The sequence below is a fragment of the Erithacus rubecula genome, assembly GCF_903797595.1.
Source record: "Erithacus rubecula genome assembly, chromosome: 3".
Taxonomy (NCBI): Eukaryota; Metazoa; Chordata; class Aves; order Passeriformes; family Muscicapidae; genus Erithacus; species Erithacus rubecula.
Genome location: NC_136689.1, coordinates 67869843 through 67887562, shown reverse-complemented (window position 1 = coordinate 67887562; position 17720 = coordinate 67869843). Strand labels below are relative to the sequence as shown.

General features: G+C 40.2%; 2 protein-coding genes across 2 annotated transcripts in view; both read left to right on the top strand.

The window, feature by feature from the left end:
• Positions 1–17720, top strand: part of LOC306798952 (ovalbumin-like) — a gene marked incomplete at both ends in the record, with an annotated part of 35758 nt that overhangs the window by 2223 nt on the left and 15815 nt on the right. The window contains 4 exons of the mRNA XM_079299360.1: positions 440–557; positions 1335–1477; positions 1755–1910; positions 2641–2906. Of these exons, the coding sequence (XP_079155486.1) occupies positions 440–557; positions 1335–1477; positions 1755–1910; positions 2641–2906 (683 nt within the window). The remainder of the gene's footprint in view (positions 1–439; positions 558–1334; positions 1478–1754; positions 1911–2640; positions 2907–17720) is intronic.
• LOC306799969 (ovalbumin-related protein Y-like) lies at positions 12318–17381 on the top strand. The gene is made up of 7 exons (XM_079301651.1): positions 12318–12500; positions 13095–13145; positions 13742–13870; positions 14599–14716; positions 14932–15074; positions 15413–15568; positions 16329–17381. Exons 1-7 carry the CDS (start codon positions 12333–12335, stop codon positions 16728–16730), a joined length of 1167 nt encoding a protein of 388 aa, XP_079157777.1. The 5' UTR covers positions 12318–12332; the 3' UTR covers positions 16731–17381.

Sequence of the window (17720 nt, the reverse complement as noted above, 5' to 3'; positions counted from 1 at the left end):
GCATTTCATTTTAATTAGTTGTTTGGGTTATAAAGTAATTTGACTTTGGCATATTTCTTCAATTGAAAATTCACCTCAAAGACAAATTTTGAAGGTGCCAATATATTTCTTTTACATTTTCAAAACAACACCTACAAAGATGATAAAACAGTGTAAAATAAACCTGAAAAGAGGGGGTTTGGATCTTCCAGAAATTCTTAAACATTTTTAATATATGCTTTTAACTGGCCACATGGTAAAGCTGTCAGGTCTGAAATTGCCATGAAACAAAGTAATTCTTTTGGTCTGGTTTTACCAAATTATTTCAGGAAGTAAGCAATGAGAACACCTTAACCCTGACATCACTATAAAAATCTTATTAGCCATATTTTATTTCAATTTCATACTGTCTTAAAAATTTTCCTAGTTGTCTAACTACAATTGATTGGTGTCTTTAAAGATCTACTTAAAATGTGTGAAGAAACTGTACAGATCTGGTCTAGAAACAGTCAACTTCAAAACAGCATCAAATCAGACCAGACAGCGCATTAATTCCTGGGTGAAAAATCAGACAAATGGTAAGTCAGACAATGTTATGAAAGATACATCTCTCTGACAACTGTATTCTAGAAATTTCTGAAAAGACTGGACATTAGAGGAGAAATTTCCTCCTCCTGTCCTCATTAGTGGGTATTTTGTGTGGAAAGGGATGACTCTATTGCACCTGTGTGGCAGTGACATAGTGTTTTAATACATCTGGCAAATGCAGAGATGCCATGATATGCACACTTAATATGCACATTTTATATGCACACTTTTTGTATTTGGAGAGATTAACTCATGCAAGGCTAGTCCCAGCTTCTCTAGAATATTGGCACATTTTTACAAGGATGTGCTGGATAGGTAAGAAGTGGACTTTCAGGGGAGAAAGTAATGCACACTAAGCTGATGGTGGGAAATAAATGATTCAGAATGCTGTGTGTATTTATTGTGTTGAGGTGGGAGGAAAAACCTAGAGTGAATTCTGAGAAAGAAACATATTGAGAAAGAGAAAATCTGTGTTGGTTCTTCTCTCCCCCCTTCTTCCCTATATAAGTATTTATTTTGTTCCAAGGGCTGGTTAGAAATGTTCCTGGGAATCTAAAACACTCGAATCTACCTGTGCTCTTGCAGAAACGTCTGGCCAGATGCCAGTCTTTCAGTGTATTAATAAATCATCCTGATGAACCTTAATTCCTTGTGCAGATTTTTGGTGAAGGAAAAGTCAAGTGAAAGAGCAGTATATTGACTGACTTCTCAAATGCAGGACAACTGCTGTGTAACTTACCACTCTGTGCCCTACTTCTTTCCTAAAGGACAGATCCGGGATTTCCTTGAACCAAGTTCTGTTAATCCTCAGACTGTGCTGCTCCTGGTGAACGCCATTTACTTCAAAGGGAAATGGAAAACCGCGTTTAAAGAAGAACACACTAAGGAAGTGCCCTTCAATGTGACAGAGGTGGGGGCCACAGACACAGATTCTGGCCAGAATTGTATTTGTTGCATTTACAGTTCTGTTTTCATTGCCTGGGTGATTTACCTGGGTGCCTCACTGTCAGACTTACAACTGTATCTGACAAAGCAAACAAGCAGATGAGACAAAAATGGAGACACAGCTCTTCCCCAAAGGCAGCATGACTGAAGATTAAGTTCTGCCCTTTCAAAGGGCATGAACATTTGTGTGACCAAAGAAAAAATTGCTTCTGCATCACATTTTCACATTTTTGTTTTTGCAGCAAGAGAGCAGACCTGTGCAAATGATGTATCAGAACAACACCTTCAAAGTGGCAAGAGTGGCTAAAGACAAAATTAGGATCCTGGAGCTTCCATATGCCAGTGGAGAGCTGAGCCTGTTGGTGCTGCTGCCTGATGACATCTCTGGCCTGGCACAGGTATGACCCTGGCAGGGCAAGCAGAAGAGTTATGACTTCAGTGGGGCTTGGCTGCTGCCAGACCTTTTGCTGTCCATTGACATCCCTGCTGCCCACTCCACAGACATTATTAGGCAGGCAAGGGAGCACCAGCCCAGGTGCTGAGGCAGAGCCTCTTAGGAGAGTCCTGAGCTCAGTTTTATAAAATGAAGGTAAAGCAGTGTTTTTGCAGCCTGCAGAAGAAGATGTAGATATGGGCAGTGTTATAAAATTACCTGTCTATACTCAAGAAAGGAAAAAAATCAATGCAGCCAAAAATATATGAACAATTACTCCTATTTCAGTAATAGTTTTTAATTATAAAGTTGAGTTATTACAGATGTAGAAGACTTGGCATTTTTAGGTGCTACCAACTGTAGGTAAATTTTCATGGCCTTGTTTTTGCAATCTTTCACAAGCTGCTGGGCTTGAAATTTGCTAGGCTGTGAAACTGTTGGGTTGTGCATCATGAGACACAAGATTACTTGGATGAAGGAGGATGGATCAAGTTGGTAAAGGACAGAATAAAAAGAGAGTGACTCAGGCAGTACTGGAGAAGCCATTAATAAAATACCAAAAGGATGCCAATAGGGTGAGCTTCAGGAACTATTCTGGTTGGGGTTTAACTTTTATGATAGCCTTGACAGAAATGAATGGTAGGAAGAAGTTGGATTTGCATCCCAGGCATTTCATTCTGTGCCTCTCTTTGCAGCTTGAGAGCAAAATCAGCTTTGAAAAACTTGCAGAGTGGACCAGTTCCAATGTGATGGAAAAGAAGAGGGTGAGAGTGTACCTCCCACGCATGAAGATTGAGGAGAAATATAACCTCACATCTGTCTTGACATCCCTGGGTATGACTGACCTGTTCAGCCCCAGGGCCAACCTCTCTGGCATCTCCTCAGCAGAGGGCCTGAGGATATCTGAGGCCATCCACGAGGCATACATGGAAGTCAATGAAGAGGGCACTGAGGAGGCTGGGTCAGCAGAAGACACAGAAGAGATCCAACATTCCTCTGAGTTTGAAGAGTTCAGGGCTGACCACCCATTCTTGTTTTTGATCAAACACAATCCAAGCAACCTGATCCTCTTCTTTGGTAGATATTGTTCTCCCTAAGGAGAAAAAGGGCTGGAAATAATGCTTGCCTGCCCCTAAGAAACAGATCCTACTCTAGTATTGTAGTATAATCTCACCTCTTCTATATTTTCTGCAAGTGGAAGGGCTACTCTAAGTCGTTTCCTTTCCTGAAGCTTCCAGAGCAAAGGCACCTGCAGATGAGGAAACATCAGCAAGTGTGTTTACTCCTTTCCCTTCTCAGACTGGTTCCAGTGTTGATTGAACCAAGCAATGGCTAAGCCCATAGAAAACAGAGGCCCTCACAGGCCAGGAAGGGGTCAAATTATTTTCATTTAAAGAAGTAGTTGCATACCAAGTCTTTGGTATTCCTTTACATGGAAAGCCATGGGCTATGCTCATCCCATTCCCTAATATCCTGCTAACAAACCTGTGCAGTTTCCGAAACACTGGTTTTGAGATCCCCAGTCTGGAGAAGATGCTTGTGGACAAGATTCTGCTATGCAGGGTATTAATTGGTGCGTATGTAATACTTTTTTTATTTTTACTTGATGCACCATAAACACTATGACCAGAGCTGTCCTCTCACCATGAGTACCTCATGCAATACTGAAGTTCTTTCAGAGGTTCTCCAAAGTCATGGAGAATTTCCCTTCCACTTCAGAATGTTCAAGGAGATCTAACTTTGTCTAGGTGCAGTTATGTCTTGTCATAGAGTATAGATTCAAAGCCTGAAACATCTGGATATCTGGATGATCTGGATGATCCAGGACTCTTTCACCAAGCAAAATAATTGCCTGAATTACTGCTTAAAACATTGAAAGTCACTTCAAGTTTGAGAACATTTTGATTTTTGTGCAAATTCCTGTAAGTGATATTAAATAATCTGATTTTTCTGTGGCAGTTTTGTGAAAAAACACAGCTTTTAAAATAATTCCTGTCTCTTTTGATCTTGCTTAGTAAGAGAGTGCTGGAGAGTGCTCAGTTGTTCAAGACCAAGAACATTATTGTTCCATGATTGTAACTGAGTTTCTTTGTTCCTATGGTAGTTCAAGACTACATCTCTTGTTTTCAAGAAATACATGAGAATCCAAATTTTCTCTTTTGTTTTCCTGTGTGTCCACTAGCATCTCCAAATATGGATCTATTATCACAATACTGTGGCCTGTTTTCATTCTAATCATATATTACTGATTTTGATGAACATAATTGATTTTTTCTTTATTAACACAATAAAAGAAAGTCACAAATGCTTGTCATGAAATTATGTGAATTTTCTTAATTTTCTGGATGAGTAACCCTCAAAATAAAACCCTTAAAATTACCTTACATTGGTAATTGTTGTGAGCAAAATGGGATTTAGTATAAAATCCTCCAGTTTTTAGAATGAATAATGTATGTAGATATGAAGTTTCCTACCCATTTATGAAATAAATGAATGCACACATCTAAAGCTTGATTCCTCTCTGTAATACTCATTACCAAGAAATAGCCCAGTGAAATATTAACTTATTCTGTTGCATTTTTCAATACAGTTCTAATGAATATTAAAGAATCACTATAAGTTGGATAAATATTTCCAAGAAAACTAGTCCAGCAACTCTGCCATTTGAGACAATGAAATAATCTGAAAAATCATATAACTCAAAGGGCATAAGAAAGAATAAGTAGATGGACAACTCTTAGGAAAAGCATTTCTCCACTGGGAGTTTTGAGAAGATGTACTCTGTCGTTAATATCAGCTATTCCAATAATAAGGGACAGGGAAACCTTGAATGTACAGACAGACTGGGCAATAGCTGCTGGAGAGCAGCCCCACAGAAAGGGACCTGGGGGTCCTGGCCAGTGCAAGTTGAACAGGAGCCAGCAGTGCCCTGGCAGCCAGGAGGGCCAGCCCTGTCCTGGGGGCATCAGGCACAGCATCACAGCCAGGCAAGGGAGGGGATTGTCCTGCTCTGCTCTGAGCTGGGGCAGCCTCACCTCCAGTGCTGGGGGCAGCTTTGGGAGCCACAGCATTAAAAAAACAATAAACTATTGAGGAGCATCCAAAGGTGGGCCATGAGGATGGTAAAGAGCCTTAAGGAGAGGCAATAGAAGGAGCAGCTGAGATCTTGGTTTGTTCAGCCTGGAAAAGAAGAGACTGAGGGGAGACCTCATTGCAGTTCCAACTTTCTCCGGTGGGGAAACAGAGGACCAGAAACTTATCTCCTCTCTGGTGACTCATAAGCCCTGAGGGGAGTGTCATAAATCATAGGCCCTGAGGCAGGGTCAGGAATTTGTGTCAGGGTAGGCTGAGATTAGATACTAAGAAAAGGTACTTCACCGAGAGGGTGTTTGGGTGCTGGAACAGGATCCCCAGGGAAATGGTCATAGCACCAGCCTGAGAGTTCAAGAAGCATTTGGAAAACTATTTTGGGTACATACTGTGATTCTTGGGGTTGTCATATGCAGGGCCAGAAGCTGACTTCATGATACTGGCGGGTCCCTTCCAACTCAGTACATCCTATGATTCTATGATTCTATTTCCACATTAGCATATAGTGTGACATGATAAAACCAGGAAAGGAAAGAAAGGTGGTGCTGCCTGTCTGACATGCACATTATTTAAATATCATCAGGATGTCTGTGATGTAGACTCAGTTGTTTTTCAGTGATAAAGACAGCTATTTCACCAATACATTTGAGTTCTTTTACTTTAGAAATTAAAGCAATGGTCTAAACTGTTCCAAGAGGTGTAAAATTTCAACATCTCAAGGCGTGCCATAAGCAGTTTAATTACTTTCTGCATCTCCTGTAGCCAGAAGCACTTGATCTAGTCTGTTAAATTTAAAAGCCTGTACACTTAAATAATAAGAAGACTTCAAAAAGGTTGCATTTGAAAACTTTCCTTCCTATGGTTATTAAACTGGAAAGTGCTTAAAGTACAGAGGTATGTCTCAGTGACCAATGTTGTTTTCTGAACAACAATAATGGCCATAATGAAGCAATGTGAAAAAAGCAAAGGGGTCATGAGACTTAGAGGCAAGTACAAAGCTTCCCCTTTCCAAAAATAAAAGACAGGAGAAAAAAGTGGAAATTCAGAAATACTTTACTAAACCTGTAACTTGCTTTAGTATTTGCTTTTAAGAATATTAAAATCCTCCAAAAGTTTTTAATGAAAAAAAGCAAAAATAAATAAACCTTGAAAATGTTCTTGTTGCCTACTGGCATTTTTGTCACAGCCTTCCAAAGGGTTTTCTGAAGAATTGACACCCTTTTTCTCTTACAGGCTGCTGTGCAATACCAGAAATAAGGCTTAGAAGGTAACAAGACAAAATCTGACACCTTCTGCATCTAATGGTACAAATTTCACCCCTCCAGAAAGCACAAAGAGACATCCAAGGCTCTGCCACTATGAGGCAATATTTCTCTCCCTACAGCATGGAAACAATAGTTGTCTGTGAAACCTGCCATACACTCCCATTCAAGTGCCTCATCCACACTACTGTACTTTTCTTTGCACATTAATGTGCAATAACCCTGCTCTCCTTATCTTCCTCTAGATATAATATGCAAGCAGAGATCAGCTGAGACTGCAAGTGACCTCTGCTGATTTTCTATTGCAAGCTCCCCATTTCAATCAGGGTCAGCTACAGCAGGTTCTTGGGATCATTTCCTTCTGGGTTTTGAATATTTCCAAGGATGGAGACTCCACAGCCTCTATGGGCAACCTGAATTTACCTCCCTATCTAAAAAAAAAAAAAAAGCATTTTCTCATGTTTAAATGCAATTTCTGCTGTTTCAGGTTCTCTCTTGCCTGTTCGCAGGAGAAAGTCTAGCTCCATCTTCTTACCCTCCCATCAAGAAGTCTATGCACATGGTTAAGATCCCCCTGTGCTTTCTCCTCTCCAGGGTAACAAGTGCCATGTCTCTGAGCCTCTCCCCTCATGACAGATACTTTAATCACTTAATCATCTTCTCTGGTCCTGCTCCAGGACATCCCCATCTCTTTTGTAATGGAAAGCCCTGAGCCAGACAGAGCATTCCATCTGTGGTCCCACCACTGCTGAGTAGAGGGGCAGGAAAGGCTCCCTTTACCAGCTGGAAGTGCTTTTGCTAAGGCATCTGCTTGTGCTGTTGACTTTCTTTGCCACAAAGACATATTGCTGACTCATGGTCAGCTTGGTGTCTGCCAGTTCCTTTTTGCAAAGTCAACACGATGGCATGGACCCTTGTGTGGTGACATGTCTCCTTTTCTGCAGCAGTCTTTTCCTGCAGGAGACACATCAGAAATATTGTAAAGAATCTCAGTAGGCTGCTATTCAGAGCAGCCTACTGTGGAAGGATTTGTGGAAGGATGTCGTGTTGAAACAAATCAAGAGATTGGTTTATCCTATTTCATGCAAAAGAAAAATGCTATTTTTCCTGGGAGTAAAGAACACACTGGGCAGACTTCCAGTGAGTGAGGGTAGGTAACATAACAGACATGGTGATATGAGCAGTTTTAGTCACAAGCTGCCGCAAATAGGTTTCTCTGTGGGGAGGGTTGCTGGTAACTAAGTTCCCATCTTTCCTGCCCTGTGTCTATGCTAGGTATAAGGTCCTCGTTACCCTGCTACCTCCTTAGGAGCCAGTGAGTAACAGTGTCACCCTGGCTGCTGGCTGATCCTATGACTTGAGGAATGAATAAGGGACTTTACATGTGCTGTGCTGACTGACAAAGGGACAGCTGTGTGTGCTGGTCCAGAACCTGTCCAGCTCCAGGACAGATCCTGGATGTTGTGTGCACTGCTAAGCAGGTACAGTAAAAGTGAGCAACTTGTGACCAAATCCTTTATGGGATCCTTCTGAAGATGCCTTCACTGGAGAAATTCACTCAGCCAGCACTGAGGTATGCACAGCCCTGACAAAGCCTGTGAGTGACCAAGACAGCTCTGCAAGCAAAGGTGCCCAACATTTCAGGATGGAATAGGGCTGCCAATGAAAGATACCAGGTGGGCTAAGATCTCCTGTCTGAAGAAGCTTGACCAGACACATAAAGTTTCTTCAGACTGGGGGAAGAACACGGTCCTACAGGACAACTGAGAGAGAAACCATCATTGATTAGCTACAGCACTAAGATCTGCAGTGGCACCTAACTGAACAATCACTGGCACTCACTCTGAGCAAGACAAACATGAAACAATCAAAATGCTCCTTCCCACTGACAAAAGAACAGCAGCATGGATGCAAACTAAATCTTGAGCTCTGCGTGGGGTGTTGTGATTGGATGAGAGGATTTGGTCTGTGAGCTGACCTGGACTTCATATCCTTTTGTAAAGGTCCAAATGTCCAAGAGTCTGTTGGTTTAGGGACAGCACCACAATGAAATGCCTGGCAGAGGAAAGGGCAACCGAGCCTTAGCTGACCTCTTTATTGGGACAAGCATTGTCAAACAAGGATATGTGAATAAACACATCCTTTTGTGTTTGCGCTGCATTACTCAGCTGTGCTAGACAGAGAAATACATTATCTTTTCTCCAAGGAAGCGTTCCAACTGCAGGAAGGTTTGCTTGACCTTACTGGACTCCGTGACAGATCTAAAGTTGCCCAATTAACTAGGCACTACTTCTCATATTCTTACAATTCTGTGCTGATAGCTGATCATAATCAAGATTTCTACTTGTGGAATGATTTAGTTGCCTCTGCAACTTGCTTTACATTAATCTTTCATTTGACCAATAAAAAATAGAAATGTTAACAAAATCAGTAACATGGACTGTGCATTAACATGCTACTCAAGCAGTGAACTGACTCTTCTCTACTATAAACCAATAAATGTTTTTCATTAATGAATATACTCAACTCAGAAATATTTGGTAACAACACAAATGGTGTGAGTTGGCTGTTACAAAACGTTTGTACCAACTCATGGGACATCTTTGTAGCTATCAAGTTATAGGCTGTCTATGATAATACAAATGTGATTCAGTTAGATGGTGCACAAGTGCCAAGGTGGCTCACATACAGTGAGTCGAAGCACACCACTAGACAATTCGATTGTCAAGGACAAAGACTCAAGGCATATTCAAATATTAGAAGTGACAGGGACAAACACACTGGTGAATCCTTTGCCTTTTGAGCTATCAAGTGTATTGCAATGGACCATGGCCATGAGTGTAGTTTGAACAGAAACAAGGCAGTCTCAAGATGGAAAGGCAGAAAGAGCAGCAGCTGCAGGAACAGCGTGCAGTCTGGGGAGCACTCCCAGCTGTGTGCTTAAAGGTTCACCCTACACAGGCATATGCACTCATTTGACCTGTTGCCCTCCAGCAAGATAGGACTCTTTCCAGCTAAATGGAACTCACAACAGTGGTGACCAATTAACACACTGCTCCTGTGAGAGAAAATATCTCATTCTCTTTGCAGTAGATCTGCAGTGATGTGCCACCCAAGCAGGTCAAGGTCAAAAGATCTTTCCTCAAAAGCCCTTTCCTGCATAACAAGGGTTGTAGTAGTCTGGCCTGGACCACACACTATACCACGTAAAGTACCAGTGTGATGTAAATGCACCAGTCCAGACTGAGCACTTCATGGCTCCTATTGCATGAGCAACTTCAGGTGAATGGGACTATGAAGAACTGTACTAGAGAGAAAAGTAGGGATGATTCCAAGGCCTTCCTCTTGCACAGACAACTAAAAGGGTTAAAAAGTCCACCCCTACTTTTCTGAGGCATAATTTGTTCTAGACAATTTCAGAGCCTTTTTGTGTATTGACTTTGGACTTATGTTTTAAAATTACATAGCATTTAAGAGGTCAAAGCAGTTTCTTTTATTGTCTGTCCATTCTTTTATTTCAAAGGAATTATGCAACTGTTTTCTGCTTGCTATTGTATATTATGAGTGTCTTGCAGACCATGAATGTTTCTTCAGCTGGTTTATTCAGCTGATGTGCCATGAAGTTGCTTGTGGAAGAATGTAAGAATGGTCTTGTAAGAATGGTCTCTGTATGTACAAACAGCACATTTTGAACTCAGCATCTGGTGCTGTGACCTGTGGAAAAGAACAGCACACCTTAAACTACCCTTCAAAATTATAGCAGCGACTTCAAATCCTTTTCTGGTAGCATCTGACTTGGATCTAAATATCCTGATGCTTGAACTTAAAAAGTTACAGAAATCTTGTCTTTCTTATTTTCTCAACTTCTGTTTCCTCAACCCATTTTTTTTCTGTAATTCTTCCCTGTATAGATGCACTGAAATTGCTTTTGAAATTAATTTATATTCCCAAAATACTCTCGCTGAGGGTTTTGTTCCACTGATGTGCTGCACTGATTGTGACTATGTCTGAGCTCCTTGAGCTAGATCACTCTGGAATGAAAAAGTGTGCTCTGTGATACACTGTGTCAGTGGTCTTTTACAAGGCAGGAAGGGACACCAGGCAAATACATATAACTTCTTGAAGAAAAATCTACTTCCATTTTGTTAAATTTGGCAATCAGCATTGAAAGGATATGCTCTTTCTTACATTCCTTGGTAAGAAATTTTCTCCATTCCTTAGGAAGAGTTATGGATTCTGGTGGGAAGAAAGACTGGTGATACTGGTAGTCCAGCCAACAACTGGAGAAAAGTTGCAATAAACACATCCCTGCATATGCTGATCTTACCAAAATTTGTGAGTTCACAGAATTGTGACTTTGAGATGGATCTGACCCATCACTATCCAAGAAAGTGGAATACTAAAGAAAATAAGACAAAATTCCTTACAGACATTCTGCAAGATTGAATTCCTCAACATTCTTTTCTGTTTTATTTTCACAAGTTATGTTACACTACTTGCTGCCATAACCAAATCACACTTACTATTCAAAGTTCCAATTAATATCTTTTATCACTGTTTTTGCTTCAGTCATTTTAATGTTCTCCTGCTTTTTCTGCAAGGTTTCATGTACTATGATGAATAAATAGTTTTGGAAACTTTAAGTTAAAATCCTTTAATTCAGGCTTTTTTTTCCTTTTTTTTTATTTATTTATTTTTTTATTGCAAATAATGGACTTCTTCCAAGCAAAAGCGCATGCCTGACATGGACCTCTATCCATCATTTTATTGGGTAAACACAGAACAGGCAGCATGGGGCGTGTCACAAAACAGCACAAGATATATTCCAAGGGGTTTGTCAAGTCTGCCCCAGGTACAGCTGAGAAGCTGTGCTATACCTTTCCCTGGTGATTCTGATAAGGTAAGCATTTCTTTCAATTACCATTTAAGCTCTAATCTGCAAGATAAAAACATTTTTCTTTTACAATACTTATAACTGTATTGATGTAACCTCATGTTTGTGGCTTTCAATATCAGCTGAAGAAACTAATGATCACAGGATGCCTTCTGCAGAAACCTTACCTACCTGCAGGTGTTTCTTCTGTATTATTTTGTTGTTTCACAGTCTGCCATGCATAAAGCCGAAGTATTTGTATTTATGAACTATAGTATTGTTTACTAACTCTTCCATATTGAAAATCTGGTGATAAATTACAACAGACTTTCTTCCTTCTTCCTCTATTGCTTCAACTTTTCATTTAGTATTAAAAGACAAAATTGAATTTGTTTAAATTCCAGAGATTATGTATGATATTCTCCGAATGCAATCAAGGAGTGCAGAATGTTCAAATGATCTCATCATTCTAGTGTTCTGTATTATATTTAATAGTTAACTTTTCAAAGATGAATGACAACAAAAGTCCCCCCAAACATTTGCTACATTAATCTGTTTCTTCACCAAGAACATAAACTGACCTTAAAGTCTAAAATATAGTAAGCAGAATAGGTAAATAATAAAAAAAATTCTACCTTATATCACCTATAGAATAAGTTCAACTTAGAGAGAGAATGAACATCCATTCTATCAAGGGAACAGTTAGATGCATTGTTGTTCAAATTATCTCTCATTAAGAGATGACTGTCCCATGAAGATGTTGATTCCATAGGGACTGTGACACGTATGGCAAAGCACCCTGGATTTTTTTCTCTAGCAGCTGCACAGGGAAACAAATTGCTTGAAGAGCCTCAAGACCTAAAGTTATAAGTGACCTAGACACTATACTGTTGCATTAGACTTTGAAGTACTGTATTTTCTAGTCTGTGTTTTCTTCTTTCACCAGCCTATGCACAGCTGGCAGATGTCCAGCACTTTGATTGCTCATGAATTCAAAAGCAGGTCTGACTTTTAAATCCACACCACTGGAATCAGTTTGCTGAAAAAACCCTGTGCACTCAGTTTGGGGTTCACGTATACTGAATTTTTGCATTACAATTTACCTATTTCACCACAGTAAGTCAGACTTTTTCTGTTTCCTTCAGACAACAGGGATTTCACAATGGGCTCCATCAGTGCAGCAAATGCAGAATTTTGTTTTGACGTATTCAAAGAAGTGAAATTTTACCGCAGCAATGACAACGTGCTCTTTTCCTCCCTGAGCATGCTTTCAACCCTGGCCCTGGTGTATATGGGAGCAAGGGGTAAGACTCAATCCCAGATGGAGAAGGTAAGTTACCCATGTCCTCTGCTTGTGCTACTTGTTCCTTCTAAGTAACATCATTAAAAAATATTGTCTGCTGGCGAGGTTCTCACCTGTTTCACTGCACAAGAACTAAGCCAAAGTCACAAAATGGAGAGCTGAATCAAGCATTACATAGAGAAAATACTAATAAAAAGGTGTATATTTTTAATATAACAAGCAGTTGACTTAATAAGAAAAGAAATCTGAGGGACAAAAGCAAAATAGATTGTCATTCAGGCAATTTTATGATTTTTAAATTCCAACAAGTTCCAAATAATATAATCAGATTTTCTTTTTATATATATATTAAACAAAATCCCAGAAAGGCAGGAAGACAGACTATTTTTAGCAATACATAATATGCAACTCAATTAATTTCTCGACATTCACTAGAAAAAAATATAGTCTAAGCAAAGAGTATTACTTACAGTTCCCAAGAATGTCATAGAGGGCATAGAACAGTTGCAAGCTCACCTGTAAATTTTTAGTCAGTCTATTTCCTCAGCATCTCTTTTTTCTGATACAACAGGTATTTTACACAAGCAACATGTGCAAATCTTCTGGTATTTTCTCTTTCAGGTTCTTCACTTTGACAATGTTACAGGAGATGGAGACATTTCTGATTCCCAGGTAGAGAAATAATCTTCTTTTCTGTCTTATTTTTTCCTGAGAACAGAAGTAGAACTTTTCTGCCTCTCCTCCTGGCAGTTTCAGACCCTAACAAAAACTATGGTGATGGCCTCAAAGCAAGGGGATCTGTGGAGGAGGGAAGGAGGGTGTGATTCACCTGTTTTTTAACAAACATAGAAAGACAGCAGGTTGCTGGTCTTGCACCAGAACAAGTAATGGTGTGGGGAGAATGCTTTGGGCACCAGGGTGTCTTCCCAGGCAGGTCCTGCTAGGGGATGAGTAACAGGGCTCAGTACCTAGAGCCAGGGTACAGCAGCTTGATTCACAGCTGGGCAGGAAGATGATGATCAAAGAAGAGCCCAGAAGTCTCAGTGACAGGAACACAACTGCATCTTTTAAAAAGCACATTTCAGGGGACTTGTCTTGACAAGGGTGGACTTCCCAGTTCAATGCACCATCACCGCAGCACCAGCTTCCTAAAGGGGACCTGTGGGGAAGACTGCCCTGTAGCATCACTCTTAACTGAAAGTGACAATACTTTAGGATCTTATTTCCTTATGCAATCTATCTTTTTTTTTTTCATGTCACCACCTCAGTGTGGCACTCCTGAGTACATCCACAAATCATTCAGGGATCTTCTCTCAGACGTCAGCAGGCAAAATGCTACTTACTCGCTCAGGATTGGTGACAGACTCTATATTGATAAAACATACCCTATTCTTGAGGTGAGTTATATTGTGAACTGACTTCCATGAGATTTACTGTAAGTCCCCTGTGACTCTGCCCTAGAGATGCACCACCAACAGTAGCCCACTCTCTGTTGATGAAGAGGTGCTTGTGAGCCATAAGGGGAACTGGTACAGAATGAGTTTGGACATTTCTGTGCCTGTTAGATGAAGACAAAAGGTATAATGGCACAAAATAAGCTGATGTTACAAATCACAGGAAGTAATCAAGATTGCTGTTAATTTACTAGAAAAAAATGGCTTTTAATGAAAAAATGTAACTTTTAAGGGAAATTAAATAAACTTTATTACTTGAAATAATGAAAACTGAAATTTTCTGTTTTCCTAGTGAAAGGAAACTTTGCTTTTTAAATCTGAGAATGTGAGAACACAACATTTGAAATAAAGAGTGAACACAAAGAGGAGACAAATATCTTAGAAATGTTTGTTAAACTGAAACTGCTTTGGTAAAACAAAAGAAACATATCAAAATTTTGACCTAGAACCCTGTCTCATCAAAAAGTGCCAGACCTATATATATGAAGCAATCTTTCTTGTACAGCTTTAAGATCTCAGTTACAGAAGACAGATGTGACTGACATGTTCAAACCCAGGAGTAAACATTCACTGTTCCTTAAACCACTGTGCTTTATTTCACAATCTTGATTTACACATCCATATAATTCCAAGTTCTCATCAGTCTGGCAACTGTAACCCTTTTCTTATAGGAATACATAAAGTGTGCAAAGAAATTCTATAGAGCAGAGTTGGAAGAAGTTGACTTCAAAACAGCTGCAGAGGAAGCAAGACAGCTCATCAATTCCTGGGTGGAGAAAGAGACAAATGGTAAGGACTGAAAGCAGCTATTTTCCCCCACCTACCATAAACTATATCCTTGCCTTCCCTCACAATGTCTACAAAAGGTGGGTCAAGCAAGCTCATAGCTATGAAAATGAAACTCCTCAAAGCAGGAACCCCCACCCTCACCCCGACATCACAGAGATTTGTGCACACCAGAGGAGCTGTATCTTACTCCTCTCTGCCCTGTCTCTTTCTTAAAGGACGGATCCAAGACTTCCTTGTGTCAGACTCTGTTGATGTCAATACTGTGCTGGTCTTTGTGAATGTCATTTACTTCAAAGGGATTTGGAAAACTGCATTTAAAGAAGAATACACTCGGGAAGAGCCTTTCAATGTGACTGAGGTAATGACTGAGGCATGGACACGCTTTTGGCCAGGGCAGCTGTTGGCTCACACAGCCAGCAGTCTGGGTGTTACAAATGCCTGTCACAGGTTGGGTGATACAGCTGAGTCCCTCATCGTCAGTGCCTGTGCCTGTGCCTAAAGCCAATTAGTATTTGCAAGATCTGTGTCTGATCAGGTTTCCAGGACACATAAGGAGGCAAGAGTGGAAAATGGAGACACAGCTCTTCTCCAAAGGCAGCATGATTGAAGACTGAGTTTTGTTCTTTTAGAGGCCTTTCACATTTGTGTGACCAAAAAATTGCTTCTGCATCACATTTTCACTTTTTGTTTTTGTAGCAAGAGAGCAGACCTGTGCAAATGATGCGTCAGAACAACACCCTCAAAGTGGGAAGAGTGGCTAAAGACAAAATTAGGATCCTGGAGCTTCCATATGCCAGTGGAGAGCTGAGCCTGTTGGTGCTGCTGCCTGATGACATCTCTGGCCTGGCACAGGTATGACCCTGGCAGGGCAAGCAGAAGAGTTATGACTTCAGTGGGGCTTGGCTGCTGCCAGACCTTTTGCTGTCCATTGACATCCCTGCTGCCCACTCCACAGACATGCTAGGCAGGCAGAGGAGCACCAGCCCAGGTGCTGAGGCAGAGCCTCTTAGGAGAGTCCTGAGCTCAGTTTTATAAAATGAAGGTAAAGCAGCCCTGCAGATGAGGATGTTGCTATTTTCACCAATCTCCATCAGGTATCAGAAGCAGGCAAGATAGCAGGATTTTTATCATTGTGAGTGATTTCAAATGTTTGCTAAAGAAGACAAGTTTATCCTGGCGGAAATAAAGTATGAAAGTGATGAAGAAAGCATTCCAAGAGCTGATAAAAAGGAAAATGAGAAAAGTAACATTAGAAAAGAATAAAGTTGCAGAAAGGGATCAATAAAATATCTTCCAAAAGGAAGTTTTAGGGCAAATTTGATTTGATGTTTTCAAAAACTATTTTTACAAAAAAAAGGAGAGAATCTGATGAAGAAATTTTCAGCCAAAAAAGGTTTGAGAAACTTCCTCAAGACAGACAGATGATATAGGCTCCATAGTCAGGAGGAAGCATACACAATAAACAAGTGCATTTAAAAACAAGTGCATTTAAAAACAGTTCTACTGTGTGCATAAAGGAAATGGGAAAAGTCAGTAAGAGGTGGTAAAAACACAGCTTTTAAGGCCATTGAACTTCTGTCTCAGACATTTCATTCTGTGCCTCTCTTTGCAGCTTGAGAACAAAATCAGCTATGAAAAACTTGCAGAGTGGACCAGTCCCAAGGTGATGGAAAAGAAGAGGGTGAGAGTGTACCTCCCACGCATGAAGATTGAGGAGAAATACAACCTCACATCTGTCTTGACATCCCTGGGTATGACTGACCTGTTCAGCCCCAGGGCCAACCTCTCTGGCATCTCCTCAGCAGAGGGCCTGAGGATATCTGAGGCCATCCATGAGGCATACATGGAAGTCAATGAAGAGGGCACTGAGGCAGGTGGCTCAGAGGTTGTGACCGGAGACATCCAACATTCCTCTGAGTTTGAAGAGTTCAGGGCTGACCACCCATTCCTTTTCTTGGTTAAACACAATCCAAGCGACATGATCCTCCTCTTTGGTAGATATTGTTCTCCCTAAGGAGAAAAAGGGCTAGAAATAATGCTTGCCTGCCCCTAAGAAACAGATCCCCTTTACTCTAGTATTATAGTATAATCTCATCCCTTTACTATCTCTAAGTGGAAAGCCTTCAATATCTAGGAATAAATTCCAGAAGAAGTATGTGCCTTTTTAGATCTTTGGGTTGTAGATATTTCTGCTTAAGTTGTACTTAGGACTTATATCCAGGAATAAATGAGAACTTCAAGAGGTAGCTCAGAAGTATTTTCCATCGTGATTGAATAAGTTAAGATTCAGGACAAGTGTTTTGATTCCTGTGAAAAATTCTGACACTGATATTGAAAGTCTGTTTTTTCTATAGGAGATCTCTGAAATAAATACAGCTTTTAGAATAATCCTGTTCCTTTCTGTTGAACTCATTGGGCAACCATCTTGAATTGATGCCTGGACAACTTGCAGACAAAATTCATTATTTCAGCAAATAATTCTTCTTTGAGTAATGCATTTGTGCTTCCTTGTGCTGCACATATTGTAAGGCTAAGATCTCTTGTTCTGAGGGGGCATACAGAAAATTTACCATGTCTTCTTAAATCATCATCTCCAAACACAACACCTTCCCAACTGATACAATTTCCCATCTTCATTCCCATGACATGTCATTGATTTTGTGAATGTCAATTGTTGGTCATTCTATTTATTCTAATAAAAGCATTGCAAACTAAATATGTCTCTACCTGTTCTGGGTTACTGCACCACACAATCAAAATATATGTTATAGTAGGTCATGCTTATTCACAGAATGCCTTTATACTAGGATTTAGATACTATTTTCAAAACCAGAATGCACCCATATATGAAGTCATTAAAGAGCTTAACATTATTTTTCTAAAATTCTGAGTTTAAGCAATGTGAGCCTTACAACTCCTATTTTTACCTTGCGCTCATCTCCACATGACATACCAAACAACTCAACAACTCAGTATTTTATTCTGCTATTGTATTTCCAGATAG